Raw genomic sequence first — 22,185 nt, 5'->3', positions numbered from 1 at the left:
CTGCTTATGACCTTCGTACCAGCCTTAGCAGGCAACTTCAGCATTATCCTTTATACCGACGCTGTCGTCCGACAAACAGATGGTGCCGTCAGAGACCGATCTGTTTTGGTTTCATCCTGGCTTGTAAGTTGCATTATTTCACCCAGGAACATAGTACATATAATTCCATCAGCAGGCATGTGAGTAGAAACCACTGAGCAGAAAACGGTGTACAGCAATTCCCTCCTTCTACACCCTCCCCACCCCCGCCAACACTGCACACAGGGTATAAGGTGACCTTTCCTATTGAAATACCGATTCCCACAAACTACATTATAAGGGTCTCCCCCCCACACACAACATGTTGAAATCAGAGAAGTGCTGTGAAATTGTCCATGATCAGAGCCAGTAGGGACTGAGAATGGTTCCTGTCTATCTGTCACTCATTTCATTTCATTTTCTTTCTTTCTTTCTTTCTTTTTTTTTTTGTTTGTCTCTTTTTTTTTGAAAATACCTGATCAGTATGGAGACCCCAACATCCTCGCAGTTCATGTACACTCTGCTCCAGGTCTCTTGAATCACCTTTTTCTCGGCATCTGACAGCTCTTCGCTCCTTTCCCATCTCTCAATCTCCATTTCTCCCTGGACTTTCTCCATGAAAAACAGCCGGCACAATCCTCCAGGAAGCCAGGAGGAGATAAAGAGAGATGTGTGTGTATGTGTATCCTCTGAGAAAAGAAAAAGGTGTTTGTTTGGTCGTGGTGTGGATGATATTATCTCTGTCTATATCTGCGTCTATATATATATATATATATATGTATAAGTGTGTCTATATATGTGTGTGTGTGAGAGAGAGAGAGAGAGTGTGTGTGTGTGTGTGTGTGTGTGTGTGATTAAAAATATATCCAAGAGATATAATGCATGTGATTAGATTTCAAATCTTCTAGTGCTGTCCATTGCTGTAGTTTGCTTCAGCTCAGTGTGTGCATGTATGACTCTGACTCTGATGGGAAACTGACTAAAAGTAAAATATTCAAAGGCATTGCAAGACCAGCCTCTTTACCAATGTGTGAACGTGAGCTCACTTTCTCTCTCCTCCTCTCTCTCTCTCTCTCTCTCTCTCTCTCTCCTTGAACAGGGAGAGATGAAAAAGAGGTTCTGTGGAACATCAGGATCGTCTGCTTAGGGGATTTTATGACTACAGGTCTTTTTTCAGCCCTTGTAAACAACTCTGAGGAAATGCAGCATCCAAAGTGAGCAGTTAAACTTATCCCAACAGCTGGTTTAGCCTTTTCTATTTCTTCTCTCTCTTGCGTTACCTAAGGCTGCAGGAGATTGTGTTTTGAAGGGAAAATCCCTGCTGGCTTCTGATTTCTAGTCTGTGTGTTTGAGGCGGTGGGTGGAAGGCAAAGGAGAGAAATACCTATTAAATCATTGTTTAATTTCAACATGAACTAAATTATTTTCTGTCCCAAGGGGATGTTTTTAATGATAAGAATTTGCTTTGTCTTCCTTTCTCCAAATGCAGTGGTAGAGGAATGTGGCTTAGGGCACTCCTGGAGAAAGCACACTGGTGTATTATTATTAATTAGTGTTAATAATTTTGTAATGGAGATTGCATTGTTCAGATAGTCCCATCCCACCTCTCAGGTAGCACTTTGGCTGGCAGGGAAGGAGACTGAATTAGAGGAGAAAAGAAACACTTGTGTTGTGGGTTTGGGGTTTTTTTTTTACCCAAATGACATTTCAAACTAATTGAAAATCAGGAATACTGTACCTGCATCACAGACATTTGCATAGATAGAGAGAAAATCCTACAGGGAAGTGTAATAACAGACAGTACCCAGATGGAGACTGGAGACAGAGAAATAGACAGACTGAAAAAGTGTGTAAATATATCAGTGTCTCTCTCTCTTCTCCTTCATCTGTTTGCCTGCTGTGTGTACTCCTGCAGGGAGAGAGATCGATCAGACAGACTGATGGACAGGTCAGTACTATAGATGGAGAGGCAGATGCAGGAGGCAGGCAGACCGAATCAGCGTGAAAGACTGGCCCACCGGCGCTACATGAGGATAGCCACATAGTGCGGTCTGATTTGTTTTCTGAAGCCAGGTCCATGCTGAGTACAGTGGGCTGCTGGAGCACATGTTGTACAGTTCAAGATGACACTGTCTCTTTAAAGTTGTGGAGCTTGGTCATGCTACCAGCCAATCAGCATTTTAATTTAATTGTCACATGTCATCGCAATATTGTTTTGCAAGGTAGGTAAAGTTAGTATTGTGTGTGAAATATACATACAGCACGGTACAGTACTTTCAGGGCCTGATTCATGCCCTTATGAGCCCAATCCAGCTCCCAGTGTAGCCAATGGGAGTCTTTCCATTCACTTCATTAGGAGTTAGATCAGCTCATGTGGTGTCATATAGATAGATAGATAGATAGATAGATAGATGTGCAAAGCAGGTACCAAATGCGGGGAAGGGTGGTCCACCGGTTAGAATGCTAGCTGGAGACCTGGCTTCAGTTCCTGTCTCTGCCACTGACTCTCTGTGTGACCTTGGGAGAGTCACTTGGCCACTCTGTGCCTCGGTTTCCCATCTGCAAAATGGGGAGAAGAGCACTGCCCTCCCTGATAGACCTGAAGGGCCTATGGTCTAAACCGGGCAGAGTAGACAGTGCACGACAGAAAGCCCAGAGGAGGGATTGGCCAGTCATTTGTGGACTCTTTTCTTGTGGGCACTGCATGAGAAGTGAGTCCTTTGGAGGGGACTGAGAGAGGGAGTGGTGACTCGGGGGGCTGGGCTAGGGAAGGGGCTCTTTGGGTTGGGAAAAGGGCAGCCTGGAGAAAGACATGAGAATGACCTGGCTGGCACCACTGGCAGAACAAAGAAAGTGGAGGTGATATGATGACAAGTGAGGCCAGAGAGGGGCCAGTCGGGTAGGAGTGTTGTTCCAAATATGCCAGCTTGTATTTGTGTGAGGGTTTGAAACTACTTGTGGGGGAGAGGTCCCCTTGGTTTTCTTTGCAGCCATTTCACTTCTCTTCTTTGCTTTTCCTTGTTCCATTTCAGTTTGGTCACTTTCCCTCCTGCATCATTTATCTTCCTATTCCCTTGTCTCATTCACTCTTTCCTCTACATTTTTTAGGGAGGCCCCGTCTCTCTCTCTCTCCGCTCCTGCCATTGTCCATTTCAATCACTCTAGTCCCCTCTCCTCGGCAGTCCCTCTTTTCTGCCTCTCTGCTCTGTCTCCCATCTTCACATCCTGCCCCCCTCTGAACCAGAACACGCTCTGCCAGCTATTCCGCCACGCCTGCCTCCGGAGTGGCCTGGAAATGACAGGATGCTGACCTGCCAGCGGTCAGAGAGCAAAGAGAGCAGAGTCTTGTCAGTTTCAAGCTGCTTTGCTTCGTTTCAGCACAGCCGTACAAGATCAAGTGCGTTCTAGGACATCCTCCATGTTCTGCGCCGCAGGAGGCGTTGAAGCGATCGATGCTGCCATGCATCATCCATTGCTCCTCCCCAGCCCATATTTCCTCTCCAGTTCCCCAGCTTTAAGGTTCTAGCCTCTCTCTCTTCCCTTTTCTGCACCAGCTTCATTGCCTTTTCCACTGCCTTTGCTCTCCTGTGTTGCCTCTTCTGTTCCATGGATATGCTGGGACCGGTGTGAAATTTACTCTGCTCCTGGTCTAAGAGGGGGAAGTAAGCTCAAGCCAAGACTTCCTCCAACTCCCAACAGCTTTGAGTCTGCCCGTTAGATATTCCTGTGCATTGCTGCCCAGTTTGATTTAACTCTAGTTCTCAGTTTAACCTTCTAGTTTAACCTTTCACTCTAGTTCTCAGGATGAAACACTTCTCTTGTGGATGCTGCAGTCCTGATTTTGAGTGCCATCCCTTGCTTTTCCCTTGTAACTTCTTGCAACTGGCTGTCATGTGCCAGGTCCCTGTATGGAGCTGTAGGGCCATTCTCCTGACTCACCCTGACAACCAGAACAGGGGAGTCTCATTAGCACCATTAAAGATGGAGAGTTTCTTTGAGGTGACAGGGAATTCAAGGGGTAGGGGACAACTGGTTGTGCAGGGATAAATCCTACCAGCCCTCTCTGGAAAGAGTTTTGGAGCTCGTGTCTGTATGTACAACCCTGTCTTAGGCCTGCGTTACTGTAATTAAGAATCAAGGCAATCCCCAGGAAAGGGGGCGGGGTGTTTGAGGACTCTCCACTGTGTGCATGGTGTGTTAGGCATGCTGTGTGAATGCAACCCCATATCGGAATCAACGTGCCCAAAAAGTGTTTCGGGAGGAAGGAGCAGCCTTTTGTGTGTGCAGGGGGTAGGCTTCCCAATCCCAGGGCCTATCTCGGTTCTGCTTCCCACCCTAGACACTGCTTGTGTTCTCTGGATGGAAAAAAACGCTGCTCAGTGTCGCTGCTCTTTTTGCTCTGGGATCTTTCAGCTCGTCTCCCCTAATGCTGCTGAGACTAAGCCCTCTGGCTCCTAGAACGGATTGCACGCATTACCCACGGTGCTTTGCAGTGCAATTTCGCTCTCTCTTGAATATAACCCTGCTGTTGATTGAGAAGGCCTGGGGTGAAAATAAATTAACAAGACTTTAGGAAATGAGAGAGGCTTTAAGGAGCTCTCGCCACAGCCAGGCACCCTGCAAGGGAGAGATTTTGCCTAAAGCCCATTTAAATGCTATGGACTCGTTGTCGGTTTCTTACCGCCGTCATTACTGAGCACCAAGAGATTTGTGTGTAAACTGCAGCTTAAGTTGTGCCCTCACTAACACCGAGCTCTGTGGGGACGCGAGGGTATAACCAAAGGCAGAATGCGCCTGTGTGTATGTGGGTTGTCTCTAACACCGCAGCACAAGCTTGAGCTTCAAGGAAAAAGTTAAAGCAACATGCAAAAGCCAATGCAAGCCCTGCAGAGCCTGCCAAATGCTGTGACATTAGCTGCTTCGCTTTCTCTCTCTTTGCAGAGATAACCGTGCTCTGCACGCAGCATTCTGGTATCTTTCTGTGCTGGCTTCCTTAATCCTCCCCTGCTCATGCCCACACTGTTTGCTCTTCCTGCAGCTTCTGAGCTGCTGCCCCAGCACTGCAGAGCCCTGGATGTGCTACACATGCAGAGCAGGGAGCAGAACCCTGGTCAGAGGTTGTCCTGCAGGAGGCAGCCCTGTGCCACGGAGCAGTGTGAAGAGTACAGGAGGGTGTGGAACATACACAGGTTATGCTGTGGCTTGGACGGGCTCCTCAGTCTGGTTAAGAAGCAGGTGCCAGGTGGGTATAAATGCAGGAAGAAGCCCAGAAATACTTCCCCATCCCAGCCCACCAAACCACCCTCCTCAGCTCATTGAGGTTCCACCCGAAGACTCGCTCCTTCTGCAAGGCCCACAAAAAGTTAATCATTTTAATTGAAAACAAACATCCTACTCACCCCCTCCTGGGGGCTTCCCAAAGCATCCTCCTTCTTCTGTGCCTGTCTTGGGTAGCATGTGAGCAGGCAGACAGGGCCTATCCGGTGCAGAGCGGAGCACACTATCTGCCTAGCAGTTAGAAGAAGAAACTCCCTTCTGGCTGTGATTAGTGTAGGAGGATGGGGAAATCACACACCCCAACATCAGAGAGAAGCTTGAAGCCTTCAGGTATCTGAATCTGTTCAGCAACCTTGGGGGGGTTCACCTTCCTCTGAGGCATGTGGGTGCAGGTCCCTTCATCATTTCCCAGCCATTGCTCGGATGTCAGTGCACCTCTCTCCTTCCCGTTCTCTGCCTGTGGCCTCCTGTGAGCTGTAATACTTGTGGTTGCTGGGTTTAGTGGGCAGGTGCTGGCTGGTGGTGGGTGGCCTGGGATTTGCAGGAGGCCGGACGAGAGGACGCGATGGTCCTTTCTGGCCTTGAACTCCAGGACTCTATGTTGCTGTCGCCCCAGGAGTGTGAGAGCCTTGTGGTGGGGATGCAGGGGCCACAAGGAGGAGTGGCTGATGTGGGGTGTGACGGGATCCTCGCTAGTTCATGCAGCTGGCCGTCTAGCTAATTTAGATACTAAACACGGAGTTTGCCAACACAGGCCAACTTCATATGGGCTCCCCCATTGCCAGGGGCAGGGGAGTCCCTCCCCCCAACTGCCTGCACATGAAAGAGCCTGGCACAACAGAGGAGCCAGAAGGGCAAGAACCTTAGGCCTTGTCTATGTGACATTGCAGCCCTGGTTTAACCTAAGGGATGGATTTAAACTGATGTAATTAGAGGAGTACAAATCTCTGGGTGAATACTCTTACTGTGGTTTAAACCAGGCCTTTTGAAGTCTGACTGTAGTCGATTGGGAACAGGTCTAAACTAAAGCCTCTGTTAAACTGCCACCTGGGGGTTTGCACCAGTTTAACTAAACTGCTTTAAAACCAATGTGACTTTCCCATGTAGACAAGGCTTGTGGCGCTGTTGGATCAACTGAGGCAGGAAATTCCAGAGCCAGCACCCCTCCAGTGAGAACACCCAGCTCCCAGGCCCAAATGTTTAAGTCAAGTGCCGTTGGTAAGAGTGACCAGCCTTTCCCGCAGCTCTGGGGAGAGCGCTGATCTCACAGACAGCAGGGATCTCAACCACGTAGGGTTCTAGAAATCCAGTGCCTCTTCAGAGAATACCCTCTAGAGGCGGCCGTCACGTCCTGAGTTAGCTGCAGCTTCTGGTCTTTGGAGGCAGGTCCTTGCAAGGATACAGCTGGGAGGTGACAAAGGCCGTACGTCTGCATCACAGAGAAACAGGGTGCAGAGATGGGGCAGTAGTGCTGGGGAGGCGGGGAGAGTAGCCCAAGGGCCCTGGGAAGCCGGTAATGTACTGTCACACCCAGCGCCAGACCGGAGCGTCAATACCGCCCCAGCAGCATAGGTACAGCTGGGAAGGATGGAAGAGAGTGACTGGGGAAGTGCAGTATCCTGCTGACCTCTTTAAGTGTGAGCATCTGGGGAGCTGGTGGCTCTTAAATTAAAAAAATCCCCCCTGGAATGAGCTGCCATCTGATATTATGGAGACAAACAGCTTAGCCAGCTTGTAAAAAAAAGAGGATTAGAGCCTCTATGGAAAGTCTTGTGGGGAAAAGGAAACGTCTGGGGGCCTCAGGCCCTGCCGCAGCCCGGGTTGAAGCAGGCATGGTGGGCTGCTCCCTGGGTGATGGAGAGCCAGGGTAAGTGGTTGCTTGCACTCCCTTTGGCAGGAAGAGCCCTGGATGCTTCTGGATTTGTGGCAGGTTGGATTTGCACAGGGCAGAGGAAGGAAGATGGGAGCAGGGTGTGTGAGTTATTGTGACTGGTGCAAAACTCATCCGTTCGGAGAACTGAAGTGAAACCACTGGCTTCCCACACGGAGATCTGGAGAACTGAAACTTTGTGGTTTAAGCCCGGCGGGTGAGAGTAGTGGGTAACAGAGAGGGTGCTTTAAAAACACCCCCCATTAGCTAGATAGATTAGATAAGGCCATGTGGGACAGGATTGTGATCCCAGGCTTTGCTGCTAACCCTCCTTGGGCCCTGATCAACCTCCAGTTTCCCCTCCCTCACCTCACGCTCCAGGCTGCCATGCAAAGCCTTTCCCTCAAATGTCCTTCCGCAGTTACTACTGCCCTGCTGCCTTCGCTTGGGTCTAGGCACCGGGTTGGCAGGGCAGCCCTTGCTCTGTGAGGCCAGGTCATCTGCCCCCTCCTGGTGGAACAATGACGGGAAGGTCCTGAGCTGATCCAAGCGCCAATATTCAAGAACCTGATCCAAATGTTACTGCCTGACCCCACCCCGAGTCCAGAGCTGTCATAAATGCAGCCCGTGTCAGGGGCCGGCAGCTCAGCAGCAGCGACAGGGCTATTGGGAACCAAGCCAAAGCGTTCAACAGAAATCTCTTTGTTGAAACTTTCCTTTGCGAAGCTGGTCTGCTCGTGGCAGGGGGAGTGCCGGAAAGCCAGCCTGCTCCCGGATTCGTGTCATCTTGCATTTGGCGCCAGCGCATGAAGCAAACACTGTCATGGAACCTAACTCAGGTTCAAAGACAAGCCCCATTTCTTATTCAGATCACATTACCCAGGCTCCCCAGAAAGATTCATTGATTCGTATCTTAAAACGAAAAGCCTTCAGAACCCATTAAGTCTGCCTTCCCCTTCCATCCCTGCTCTCAAGGTCTAGGGCTGCTCACACCACCTTGCTTTTGAACTGGGGCTCTCGACACGTCAGTCAAGCTTGTTTGGAACGGATAGGCTGCATCCCAGGGCAAGACGTGTCCTCAAGTGAGTTCACTGAACTCACGGGGCTGACTCCAGCTGTGGGAAAGCGTCATTTCTTCATTCCAAAGAATGGCCAGAAATAATTTCTGTTCAATTAACGCAGATCTTCAGCTGGTGGAAACTGGCGCAAATCCACGAGCTACGGCCATGTATACTAGCCGAAGATCAAGACCCGGTAACCGGAGAAGTGATTCCAGTCACAGTTCAGGTCCTGCACCGGATGCTTTGGGAGGTGCGACTTCTTGCTCATGACACTCAGAACTGTGAGCCCCTGTGTGACCCCTCTCATCCTCAGCAAGTGAGAGCTTTGCTGCTGCTAAGCTATGTGTCAGCTCCCTGACACACCTATTCATCAGCCTTGCCAGCAAACTCTTCAGCACTCTGCCCGGCCAACCCTTGCCTGCCAGGTCACAATCAGTGCACCCCAATCCCTGAGTTCCCCAGAGACGTCTCTCTGCCGTGCCCAGTCCCTCTCACTGGACACTCGCAGAAGTCACTGAGTTCACTGCCTCCAAAGAGACAGACACACACCGGCCTCTTTGGCTAGCTGAGCACTCATTCTCCAGTTTAATACACAGCACTCAGAGGGTTGTGTAATAAAACAAGGATACGTTTATTAACAAACAACAGAGCTTCAAGTGATACTAAGCAAGAATAAGCGAGACAGATACGGTTATAAACTCAACAAAACCCGCTCTCTGGTGAGTAAAACTGAATTTCAGCCCGTTAAAGTCTGAGTCTAAGCGGGTTTTTCACTTGTGTTAAATGTCCAGCAACTCCTGCCTCCCAGGCCCAGCGGATCCAGTTTTCATAGGGGCAATGGTGCTGTGCCCTGTCGTCCCCTCAGTGAAGGATAACTAAAATGTCTCTGCCCCCTTTATATTACTCAAAGTCTTTGGTCTCTGTTTTGAAAGCCAGGAAGGTTCCTGAGGTGCAGACTGTCTGCCGGCGTGATCACTAAGCGGTCCCCCTGCTTGTATAGCTTAATGGCATCGTTAACTTTATAGAATCATAGACTCATAGTCACAGGATGGGAAGGGAACTCAAGAGGTCATCTAGTCCAGTCCATGCACTTGTGGCAGGACCAAGCATTATCTAGACCATCCCTGACGGGTTTATCTAACTTGCTCTTAAAAATCTCCAGTGATGGAGATTCCACAACCTCCCTAGGCAATTTGTTCCAGTGCTTAACCACCCTGACAGTTAGGAAGTTTTTCCTAATATCCAACCTAAACTGCCCTGGCTGTAATTTAAGCCCATTGCTTCTTGTCCTGTCCTCAGCGGTTAAGGAGTATAATTTTTTCCCCTCTTCCTTGTAACAATCTTTTATGTTCTTGAAAACTGTTATCATGTCCCCTCTCAGTCTTCTCCTCCCCAGACTAAATAAACTCAGTTTTTTCAATCTTCCCTCTTAGGTCATGTTTTCTAGATCTTTAATCATTTTTGTTGCTCTCCTCTGGACTTTCTCCAATTTGTCCACATTTTTCCTGAAATGTGGCACCCAGAACTGGACACAATACTCCAGGTGAGGCCTAATCAGTACAGAATAGAGCAGAAAAATTACTTCTCATGTCTTGCTTCCAACACTCCTGCTCATACATCCCAGAATGATGTTTGCTTTTTTTGCAACCGTGTTCACTCATATTTAGCATGTGATCCACTATGACCCCTAGATCCCTTTCTGCAGTACTCCTTCCTAGGCAGTCATTTCCCATTTTGTATGTGTGCGACTGAGATTGTTCCTTCCGAAGTGGAGTACTTTGCATTTGTCGTTATTGAATTTCATCCTATTTTCTTCAGACCATTTCTCCAGTTTGTTCAGATCATTTTGAATTTTAATCCTATTCTCCAAAGCACTTGCAACCCTTCCCAGCTTGGTATCATTCGCAAATTGTTTGTAAGTGTACTTTCTATGCCATTATCTAAATCACTGATAAAGATATTGAACAGAACAGGACCCAGAACCGATCCCTGTGCAGGACCCCACTCAATATGCCATTCCAGCTTGACTGTAACCACTGATAACTACTCTCTGGGAATATTTTTTGAACGAGTTATATACCCACCTTCTAGTAGTTCCAGCTAGGCTGTATTTCCCTAGTGTGTTTATGAGAAGGTTATGTGAGACAGTATCAAAAGCCTTACTAAAGTCAAGATATACCACATCTATCACTTCCCTCAATCCACAAGGCTTGTTATCCTGTCAAAGAAAGCGAGTAGGTTGGTTTGACACAATTTGTTCTTGACAAGTCCATGGTGACTGTTACTTATCACCTTATTATCTTCTAGGTGTTTGCAAATTGATTGCTTGATTATTTGTTCCATTAGCTTTCCAGGAATTGAAGTTAAGCTGTCTGGTCTGTAATTCCCCAGGTTGTCCTTATTTCCCTTTGTATAGATGGGCACTATATTTGCCCTTTTCCAGTCCTCTGGAATCTCTCCCGTCTTCCATGACTTTTCAAAGATAATCGCTAATGGCTCAGATACCCTCTCCGTCAGCTCCTGGAGTACTCTAGGATGTATTTCATGAGGCCCTGTTGATATGTAAATGTACCTTCATTGTCCTCTGGCTTACAAAGCTCAACCCAGCCAGGTGATGTGTGACATTTTCGATCAGAACAATACAAACCACACAGCAGTTGTGCTGCACGCAGTAGTTCCACTGAAGCCAATGGGATGTCAGGGTGAGTAAGGAATGCAGGATCTGCTCCCTCTGTAGTGCTTTACAGGGTTAAACACAGGGTAGTGTATGGTATAAATGACAGAAGGCAGGGGGGTAAAGGCACTGTATGTGCGGTGCATGTAGATATGCACGTAAAAGCAGTGGGGTAAAGTCACTGTATGTATGTGCGGTGCATGTAGATATGCACATGAAAGCAGTGGAGTAAAGGCACTGTATGTGCGGTGCATGTAGATATGCACGTAAAAGCAGTGGAGTAAAGGCACTGTATGTATGTGCGGTGCATGTAGATATGCATGTAAAAGCAGTGGGGTAAAGGCACTGTATGTATGTGTGGTGCGTGTAGATATGCACATGAAAGCAGTGGAGTAAAGGCACTGTATGTGCGGTGCATGTAGATATGCATGTAAAGCAGTGGAGTAAAGGCACTGTATGTATGTGCGGTGCATGTAGATATGCACATGAAAGCAGTGGGGTAAAGGCACTGGATGTGCGATGCATGTAGATATGCACATGAAAGCAGTGGGGTAAAGGCACTGCATGTGCAATGCATGTAGATATGCACATGAAAGGAGAAGCAGTCATTCTGCTTTGTGTAAGCTGGGCCTTTAAACATAGAGGAATCCCCTTGGCTGCTGTGAGCTGCCGTCAGCTCAGGATGCAGAATGGGGCAGGCCGAATCTCTGTAGTCTGTCTGTCACTCTGTGGCTACTGCCAAAAAGATGGTGGTGGTGGCGGGGGGAGGAGGGGTTCAGCCAGATAAGTAACATGCAGTAGTTATCTCACTGTAAAATCCTAGTGCAGACAAGGTACCTGGAGTGTTTCCTGCGAGGTAGCCAGGTGAGGCCAGTGCTACCCCTCTGCCCGTGGCTGACCTCACTACTTTTCCTCGTGGTGAAAACGACAGTGCTTGTCTGCACCAGGATTTTACAGCAGGATAGCTCGCGTGTGAGTCAGCCTGTGGTTAAAGGCGCCTTCTTTTCGCAATGAGAATAAAGCCTAAATATGTGTCTCCTTGACCCTGCCTTTGTTTTTCTCATGGAGGCTTCTCTCTTGGTTGCTCTCCTGACCCTGAAATAAAAGTCACCTTGCCCAGGATATACACGGTTTGCATGGGAAAATGAAATGTGATGGTGCATAAACTAAGCACACTCTCAGAAGACCAACAGCAAAAGGAAAAAAAACGAAGAGGGGTGGGGAAGAGAGAAGATGTTGCTGTAGGTTTTCAGATGAGATTTGAAAAGGGACAAAGGTCTGATGAGGAGAAGTCTCCTCCGGAGGACAGGACCTGCAGAGGGGAAGGCGCTTGCATCACTTTCGAGCCTGCGTGAAGGGACAGAGAAAAGAGGAGGGGAGTAGCGATGGGCAAGGGGGCTGACAGATCGGCAGCAGGAGCAAGTCTGTGGGGAATTACATGCAATCTGCAGCTTGTCAGATTAGCAGCGAGGGAGGGAGCGGTGGGGAGAGGGCAGGATATGGAGAGAGGGGTGATTCAGAGCCTTGTAAGCACAGATGGGGGGTGAGGGGATGGAAAAGGAGGAGTCTGGGGCCATGGACCCAGAGAGAGGGAGAAAGCAGGGCTGGAGTACCTAGAGACGGCTGTAATGAGCACTGCAGGGCACTCAGACAGATAGGAAGGATAGGAGATAAGTAGGTAGAAGACAGAAGGCAGCATATGGAAACCTTATGGCTAGAGACCGGAAGTCGGGGAGGGGAGGTCCGTGTGATGGGGGAAGGGTGCGTGCAGGACAGGCTCACTACACAGAGGGGACACTTGCCTCGGGCCTGTCATATCTGGAGCTGGCCCATTACATGAGAACGGGGTGAAAAGCCTAAACCAACTAAGAGCCGAAGCGTTCATAGACCGGCTGCCCGGCCCCTTCCTACGCAAAAATCAGAGGAGTGTGTCCTCATTTGTTGCCCATTAATTACATCTGATCCTGCTCTAATCCCCTCTAAAACGGGTCATGAGCTCCTGCAGGTGACCGAGTGACTGGAAAACAACCTGCTGGCTTGGGCTCGCACGCTAGCAGACGGGACCAGGCTGAGGGCAGCAGAGCTGCTCTGCCACTGCCTCCTCGGTAGCACCAGGGATGTGGCCGGCCTTCTGCTTTCTGTGGTGATGGAGGAAGAGCCATGTGCACCACCCTCCTGGTCATCAGCACCCTGGCCATCCTGCTTCGGCGCCACTTCTTCAACAGGGTCGAACCGTACGTCCTTCCTCATCTCTGTGCCCTGTGGCGGGGAGGGGAGGGGGCACGAGAGCTGGCTCTTTCGAAGAAGCCCAGCTGCACCGGCACTATCTAGTATGCTTGAAATGTATGGGTCTGCAGCCACAAGGGACAGCGGTTATTGCTACTGCTCAGCACCTTATCTAAGGTTATGGGTAGGTTCCATGTAATGTCCTCTATTGTACCAGATATAGGGGGGACGCTACCTCTCTGGCACCTGATATAGACGTAGGCCTGATTTCACTTATACCAGCGACTCCACCGAGAGTCACACCCCTGTATAACTGGTGTGAGATCAGGATCAGGCCCCATACGTGCCCTGGCAGATGCATGGCCTCTGTTATCTAACAAGCTTTTTCCTTCCCTGACTCTTATAATCCCCTTCTGGGATCCTTAAATCTCTTTTATGGGCCTCATTAGCACAACTTTGGGCTTGGTGGGGCAGGGCTGTGTTCTCATCACTCCTGAACCCTTTTCAGACCTTAGGGAAATGTCTGCAGATCAAGAGCATAAGGCTGTTTCCTCTCCATAATGTGTATGCCCAATGCCATGATTCAGTGTGTCTGATCATGCAGATGGTTTTGTCTGGACATTAACCCGCGTTTGCACTTGTTTACTGTGATCGGAAAAGCTGCGACTAGCATTGCTGTGTATATAAATTCTGTCTCGGTTTGGAGCTATCTACACTGCCCGACTCTGCGTGTGCATTGGGAATGACATTCCACCGCCACTAATTACATACTGGCAGAACTGCATTTCCAAAGGAGCCTTCGTCTGTGTTCTCCGTGTGTGGTCCAGAAGTGCTGAGTGTGCACCCTCAAATCCCCATGAAGTTAACGAGAGCTGAGGGCTCTCCAGGATCTCACAGGAGCAAGCCCTGCGCAGTGCAGACGTGCGAACCTGCAGGTGCAAGATTGTGCTGCCAGTTTTAGTGCTGCTCTGTGACATTTTCTGGCAATATGTAAATGCCCCTTCTGTGCAGGGAGGGTTATGATTTAGGGCAGTCTCTCCAAGGGGCTGAATTTGGCAATGAGCCTTTACTAGCTAAGCCTGAGAGGCTGCCACACTTACTTGCACATTCCATGAGTAGCCCCACTCAAGTAAATGTGAGGGTCGCTATGTAGTTCTCTGGACATGTGCAGCAGGGGTCTGTTTTGTACAGTGGGACCTGCTTATGCAGCGTTGAGCACCTGTAAAGCCCATTGATTTCAGTAGTATTGCTATTTGTATTATAGTCGCATCTAGAGGCCCCAGCTGCAATCCTTGTGCCAGGTGCTGTACAAACGCACACTGAGAGACAGTCCCCGCCCTAAAGAGTGACACCCCAAAGAAAGTGCCCAAGGTCACCCAGCAGCAGGTTTCTTAACTCACAGCAGATTGCCGTGTCTGCTGGACTCCATTGTCTCTCACAGAGGAGGGTTTAGTGGGTGGTTCAGGTTTTCAGATCTTGGTCAGCACCTGCCCCAATTTGGCTCAGATGGAAACAACTCAGCGCTAATGGCCCCGTGCTCGCAGCGGAGCAGGATGAAAGCTCCCAAATGGCTTCGCTGCACTCCAGCGGGCCGAGCTGGAGCGAGGGGGCCTCTGCAGAGAGCGCAGCTGTTCTCTTCAAAGAGAGACTCGGCTTGAAGAGGTTTCTTTTGTAGACACAGAAATCTATTTACCGGCGGAGACTGGAGACATCTGAAAGCGGGTCGGTGAAATTGGCATTTAAAGAGCCAGCTTCCGTCATGGCGGAGACGAAAAAGTGTCTGATTCCAGGCAGGGTCTGGATGGTCCAAGCTGCCTCCTGGACTGCCTGTAGCAGACACAGAATTAAAGACTAATTGGTTGCCCGAGAAATCATGTTATAAATAAAAGCCCACGTGCTGGCTCTGTGCTATCCGGTCAGGAAGGGAAATGCCCTTCCACAGAGGGAGACAGGACTGAGGAACATGCCCAGCGGACATTCTGCAGGCCCTCCGCATGCTGAGTTGCAAAGGGCAGGACACTGCCTGGTAACAACAGCTGTGAAGCTGTGGCAGCGTGGTCCCGTGGCCACTTGAGTATGTACCCAGGGTCCAGGCCAGCTGTGCTGCCGTGGCTCCACAGCTAGTGTTACTCAAGCTAGTTTCATCTAGCTCAGCGGTTCTCAAACTGTGGATCTGGACCCCCAAAGTGGGTCGTGACCCCATTTTAGTGGGGTCGCCAGGACTGGCTTAGACTTGCTGGGGCTCAGGGCCCAAGCCAAAGCCTGAGGGATTCAGCCCTGGGCGGCGGGGCTCAGTTACAGGCCCCCGGGCTGGGTCTGAAGCCCTTGGGCTTTGATTTTAACCCCTTCCCCACCCAGGGTGGTGGGACTCCTGGGGTCATGTAGTCATTTTTGTTGTCAGAAGGGGGTCGCAGTGCTATGCAGTTTGAGAACCCCTGATCTAGCTAGATCACAGCTAGCTGGGACATGTCTACACATGCAGCAATCACACCTCCCAGTTGCATTGTAGATGGTTGTCAGAGGGTGTGTTCCACCATGGTGATGTCACTACAATAGCCTGTAGATTTGAGTGTCAACCGCCCTGATCCTCTGCTTGGAGAACTCTCACTCTCAGCACAAGTATTCTTTGTGGGTAACCAGAACGCAGCTCATTTCGCAGCCAAGGGGGACAAAGCAAAGAGAGAGAGTCTGGCCTGCAGTTATGATCTATTACTCCCTGTGGCTGTAAGTGTATGTGGGGTGTTACAAAAAATAAAAGAAGACCCGGTCCCTCCCATGGTCTAAATCAACACATGAATCGTAACACCAGGCATGGGGAGGGAAATAGGCAGAAACCAGGGCTGGAATGTAGGTAGAAGCCAAGATGTCTGGGGTGAGTGTGTGAAGTTTGAACTTGCTGCAGTAGGAGCCAGTGAGGAGGTGAAAGGACTCCGAAGTGTGTGTGATGTCATCAAAGGAGCAGGAGCAATTTTAAGGCCAGAAGAGGCCACTGTGATCATCGAGTCTAACTTCCTGCACAGCTGAGCCCAGAGAACGTCACCCAATAATTTCTGCATCTAGTCCATAACTTCTGTTGGAATGAAATCCATGTCTCCTGAGTCTTACTCCAGGTTTGAGCTACTAAGCCCCAGTGAGTCAGTCACAGGGCTAACCTGAAGTAGAGGGAGGACTAGAATTCATGGGTTCCAGTTCCATACAGAGGCACAAGACCATGCTTTCCATCTGGAACCCGCTGGCAAAGTGTGGACCACATCCCCTGTGGTGGTTAGTCATTATACATCTCATGATGAAGACGTTCCCATCTGAAAACCAAGCCCAGAGTCAAGCAAAGCTCTCATCAACCTAACGCTGCATGGAGAAAAGCCATTCTGCTACATAGCCGCCTCCCTCTTTCTCCACCCGTGCACCAAAAATCAGAGCGTGCGTTATGAGAAAGGATGAGTGCAGACACAAATGAGGAGCAGAGTGAAAATTAGCTTACGTAAGATTCTCTGTACAAGAATTCTCTGCTGTTTATGCAACTTGATGGTTGCAGGGGTCAGGCCTTGAGCTTCTGCTGTCTTCAGCTTACAGTCTCATGAGTGGAGAGGATACTGTTCTTCTGCCTTGGCGTGGCCCTGCCTCTGCTCCTTGTTGAGTCTCTCCTGCCTCCAGGTCTCGGCTGCCAGAGGGGTGATGGTCCCCAGTGTGTTTGCCAGGATGGATCAAATGTACTCATGAGATTTCTGTCCATTGGAAATTAAAAGCAAATTGAAATTCTAAACTGGACTAGTCTTTCCCTGGAAGGAAAGGGGATCAGGAATGTGACTTCCTGGGCTTTTGCTTTCTATATAAGTTATTGTTTGTTCTTAGTTTTAGCCAATAGTTGATGGGAAGATGATAGAGATTACAGGCTGCATATCAGAGGGTACTTCTGCTTTGTCTTTTTTTCTCACACCCTCCTCCTTGGTTCTCATTAGATGGCATTGCCTTTTCAGTAATATCTGTTTATCTGTTAATTATTAATAATACATTGTTTTATGTAGATGGATATGTTGCTGAAAGAAAGATATAGGATGATATGCTAGCCCTTTAAGTCTGGCTACCTGTCCGTCAAGGTCCTAGTCCCAGTTTGGAACAGGTGAATTCTGGGAAGTGTAGTCCCTGGGTTCCATGGGAACCGTAGGCCTGAGAGCAAGGAATGTGGGAAGTAGCATAAGAAGGAGGCTTCCAACAGAAGAACAGGAAAGATTTGGGAAGGAGAAAGGGCTTTGGACGTATTGGGTGGGTGCATTGGATGGTAGCAGAGCAAAGGATGTAGCTTGGGGGAGGAGTGAGATTTGGTGTTACAGGGCTAAAAATAGCAGTGTAGACATTCCCACTTGGGTTGGATCGGACCCTGGGCTTCAGCCCAAGCAGGAATGTCTATGCCACTTTTTGAGTCCTGTCGTGCGAGCCCCATGAGCCTGAGTCTGTTGCCCTGGGCTCGGAGACTTGCTGCTGCCAGGTTTCGGGGGTTTGTGCAGCATAGACGTCCCTCAGCAGCTGCCTGTTCTTTATCTCAGTTACCAAGGTTGGCGCTTAGGGAGGAAGGAGGACATGAGCTCCCCTTTGACTGAGCAGGTCCAGCAGGATGTGTAGGGCTCTCATATCCTGACAATGCGGGTGACTGGGGGAAGGCTTGGACTCTCATTTGGACACCTGTTATCCCAGAAGGACGGAAGTTCTCCTAGTCTTGCTGGTGGGCTAATGAGGGGGAACCTGAGAGGACAGTTGCACGTGTGAGAGCTAAACTGCTGCTAAAGAAGGGGTCTTCAGAGCCCCAGGTCAGTGAAAATGGACCCAGTAGCTTTACATCTCTTGGCTTTAATGGTGGTTCAGCTCAGTCCCATATGGAAATGGAGGTATGACCTCAGATAATGTGCACCATTGAAGCATGGCTGGCTGAGCTGCAGACAGGAGCAGCAGCTTCTTTCATCCCTGCTATGTAGCATGTAGCTACAAACAGTGCAATCAGCATTAGCAGAAAGGCACCAACAATTGTACTGTTCATTGCTGCATGACTTTAAACATTCTCAAATTATCAAGGCCAAAAATGCGTTTCAAAACAACTGGGCATGCAAATGGCACAACTAAGCAAAAAGCCTCCTTCTCCTAGAATGTCTGTCAAGCAGTGACATCCACCCCCCTTGTCGCTTGTATATATATGCACTATCCACTATTGTCATGTTTTAGTTCAATATCAGCAGGGCCAGTTCCGTGTCAGTCTGGTCGATGAATTATCACAATTCTTGTATAAATGTCTGTGAACAAACAGAAGTTGGTGATGATACACTGGTTGCAACTAACGTTCTGTCAAGCACCTGTTTTTAATTAGTCTAGGGAAAAATATGTGCAGAAGACCATTTTGAGAGCTGCTGGTAAAAGAGGGCTGTCTCTCAAACTGGAGAGATGTTTGTTTAGCACTCTCTTTTTTGGATTGTTTTATGTTTAATAGGTTTTTTAAAGAATGTATTTTACAGTTAATACCAGCCAATGCTTATTGATAGGCTGGCAAGTGAATACAGAATATATCAACAAAGAAGTAAGCCCCGGCTTGTGTGTAAATATTAAGAATTCTCAATATACCTTGTAGTAGAAAAGAAGAGGTTATCTGATGATTAAACCACAGTGACAATAAGACTGTACAATGGACTGGAATAAAAAACAGCTTTCTTTGCTTTTCAATGCAGATAAAACTTCTGTTTGTAGAATGTAATTAATTGCTCATTCACAATCAAAAACCTTAGCATTTCCTAGTAATAACTCACTGATCATCTATGACTTTTTTTTCCTTCTTTTGATTTTGATTGCGTTATCAGAATACTAACAACCATTAAAAGCAGTAATAACCCTAACCATTCCCTTCTCTGGTTCCCAGTGCCTCTAGTTTGCTGTTTCTGATCGACTGCCAGCTCTCCAGGGCAAGGACTATTGTGTAGTGTGTGTCTTGTATGGGCTCAATCCTCTGTCAACACTTAACTAATAAGGCCCAGATTTTCAAAAGTGCTTAGTTTCCCATTTAACAGGCAGCCAGATTTTTCCAAAGAGTAGGTTGGCTGCTGAGCACTACAGAAAATCTGGCCCTGTTGAGGTGCCTAAATGACAGCTGATCCTCTCTGAAAAATTTGTTCCCAATTATGGGTGTTCAGCAGCTGAAAATCTGGCCCATAACAGATAAGTATTTATTCCTCTCCACTATCAGATGTAACTTGGCAGAGAATGATGCTGAAACTGCAATACCCAAAGGAACTCTGTTTTCAAAGCCATTCTTTATTCATTCATTGATTGTATTACAATAGCACTTAAAAGCCCTGACCAAGATCAGGGCCCCAATTGTACTAAGCATTGTACAAGTGCACAATGATTCGTGGTCCTTGCTCTAGAGAATTTACAATCCAAATACACAAATTTTTTTTTTTAAAGATGTGACTGTAAAACCACAGACTTTGGCAAGGGGACGCAAGGGCAGGTGTGGCCCTGGGAAGTACTCTTGGCTCCCTTCTCAATGTGCTGCTGCCACGTTAACAAATATCTGGCACGTTGCAAAATGAAATCCGTAACTTTGAAGCGGACTTGGTTCTTGCAGCTGTTGACTGCTGGCTGTGTCAGGACCCAGCAGAGCAAAAGTAAAAATAAGGAGAGAAACAAAGGTTAACTGAACTGTTTCAAATTCTGAAAGGTTTGAGTTTGGGGCAGAAAGTAGGGGGATCCTGTATTTGCCCAGGCGAGTTCACCCTCCCCACAGGAGGCGGTGCTGTTGATCACGACACAGGTGAAAGAGTCTGCACCACATGAGAATAGAAATTTTTAAAAAACACTTTTAATTCCTGAACTTGCCTTCCTCACAGGCAATTTTGCTCTAATGCTCTGAACTCAGGAGCTCCTGAGTTCTAATTCTGGCTCTCACACTTGCTCGCTCTAGAGCTGAAGGCAGCTCGCTTATGCCTCCATTTTCAAATGCGGCCACTGAGTCTGCACGCCTCACTTCTTAGGCACCCAACCTGAAACACCTGTGCCTCAGTTTCCCTATCTCAGTATTGAAAGTAACACTACTGACCTGCTTCTCCAGGGATGGACTGGGATTAATTAGCAAGTGCTTGTAAAGCATTCTGAAGAGAAAAGTGCTACGTATTTTTACATGCCTGCCCACAATGTACTGCAGGAGGTCACTGGATCACTTTTCTCTTGGGTTATCCTGGGGCTAAATTAAGACCTGCTTACGCACTGCCTAGGCACTGCTCCATCATTAGTCTTTATGAACTCTGCAATGTAAAGGCGTGAGGAATGGGCCCTATTCAAAAAGGAGATCCCTGTACTCTAACCCCACTGTACTGTTAAACATGCCTGCTGATGTTTTCAAACACACCTAAAGGAGTAAGGTGCCCAACTCCCATTGAATTTCAGTGGAAGCCCAACTCCTTTGGGCTTCCTTGAAAAATTCCAGCCCGAAAGCCCCAGTGAAGGGCTGAGTGAGGTACGGGTGAGAAGTTGAACTGGTTGGAAAATGATGGTGGGGACGGAGGTTATGAAACACTGGCTTTGGGGCCAAAAAAATTTGTTTTTTCACCCCAAAACTCATATTTTGATTCCTGGCTGGGCCACCTATGCTGCATCTTGGCCTCCTCTCTTGCCAAGCCACTGCAGTGAATCGTGGGAGTCCCTGGCCACAGGTCACCAGCGGAGACATTGTCCAGGCAGGGAACTCAGCCCACAAAGAACGATGGGGCATGAGTTCCCCCAATCATGGCTCCCTGGAGGCACTGCAGTGGCATTTCCAGACTGACATTCGGGAGTTGGGTTTTTCACTAAGAAGCTGAAACGTCCCATGGAAAGCAGACACTTTTCACACACAAAATGAGTTCAGTCCAAAACCCCATTTGCTGTCAAAAAGTTGCAGAAGAAAGCTTTTGGCCAGCCCTAGGCTGGAGGGGAGAGAGAGGGAATGCTGGGTGCCTGGCTGTTCCCTGGCACTGCCTCAGGAGGTATGTCTGTGTTGGTTCACCCTGTTCTTTTCCCAATTTCAGACACCCCGAGGGAGCTGAGGAGACCAGGCAGGAGGTTGGCTCAGACTCCCTCACAAGGTAATGTTGCTTCAAAATAAAAGCAGGGCATGGCGGCTGGGTGTGGGAAGGCTGTGTGGGCGTGAGAGACTTCTGAGCCCGGAGTTGGGGAAATCTTGGAAGCAAAACTCTAGCCTGGCATAGCGTATGATCATTATATTTCTGCTCCTCGCTGTCTTTTCAGGGACAGATCTGAGTGTTTGTACCAGGGCTGTGCAAAATGGTGACAGCCTTTTTTCTCCCATGGACATTTTCACAACAATTTTGTGCCCATAAAATTTAGCTTTTTGGGGTAGTTTCATGACATGGGGCTTTCATGAGGGGAAAAGACATGCTAGAGATCGAGTAACCCCGTCCTGAACCTGTTGCTGCTGCTTCAAGTAACCATTGAGGAAAAGCAGCAGGTTTCTTTCAGTTCCCAGCCAAAGTCTTTCTCTGTGGACGCCTAGTCATAATCTGGGTCCTCCAGGAGCTCTGCCCGCTTCTGCCGTTTGACTATGGAAGTGCCCAGGCTTCCAAGAGGCCATAGGGAGCAACTCAGCCTGGCATCAGGACACATCCGGCCCAGCCAGGAAGGTGCTGTGTGCATGACTGACAGCAGGTGTGTATGTAGAAGGGAGATTTGTATTGGACACTGGGGACGACCCATGGTTTTGTGCTTTGTGCAGGGAAACCAGAAAGTGAGCTCCCATCCCTGCAGGAGGCTGTCTCCCCACAGCTTTGATCCAAGGATCAGGAAAGGAACAGTAAGCACCTCACTGCATGCTACTACCCACTGGCAGAAAACTCAGCCCTCTCACATAGTGCATAGTGGGGAGGGGTGGTGATGACCCAGGGACACCAGGGTTATATGTGGAGGACGGGCACTCAGTATATGCACTCAGATCCACAGCAAAATTTCACAGCTGGCTTGATCACAACAATGGACTTCCCTTAAACCCTGGCAGTGTCCAGGAACCTCTCACCTCTTCAGTGTAT

At 48.6% G+C, this 22,185-nt stretch overlaps 1 protein-coding gene and 1 long non-coding RNA gene across 2 annotated transcripts in view; one reads left to right on the top strand and one right to left on the bottom strand.

Moving 5' to 3' along the window:
* Positions 1-1,060, bottom strand: part of CYGB (cytoglobin) — a 49,595-nt gene extending 48,535 nt beyond the window's left edge. The window contains exon 1 of the mRNA XM_039501505.1: positions 494-1,060. Coding sequence (XP_039357439.1) covers positions 494-636 — 143 coding nt within the window. The 5' untranslated portion in view covers positions 637-1,060. The remainder of the gene's footprint in view (positions 1-493) is intronic.
* LOC120383404 lies at positions 1,060-21,948 on the top strand. The gene is made up of 3 exons (XR_005588441.1): positions 1,060-1,232; positions 21,172-21,228; positions 21,876-21,948. It is a non-coding gene; the product is annotated as an uncharacterized LOC120383404 (long non-coding RNA).
* The last annotated feature ends 237 nt before the right edge of the window (positions 21,949-22,185 follow it).

This window comes from Mauremys reevesii, linkage group 15 (assembly GCF_016161935.1).
Source record: "Mauremys reevesii isolate NIE-2019 linkage group 15, ASM1616193v1, whole genome shotgun sequence".
In the NCBI taxonomy this organism is placed as follows: Eukaryota; Metazoa; Chordata; order Testudines; family Geoemydidae; genus Mauremys; species Mauremys reevesii.
This window is presented reverse-complemented; position numbering and strand designations above follow the sequence as displayed.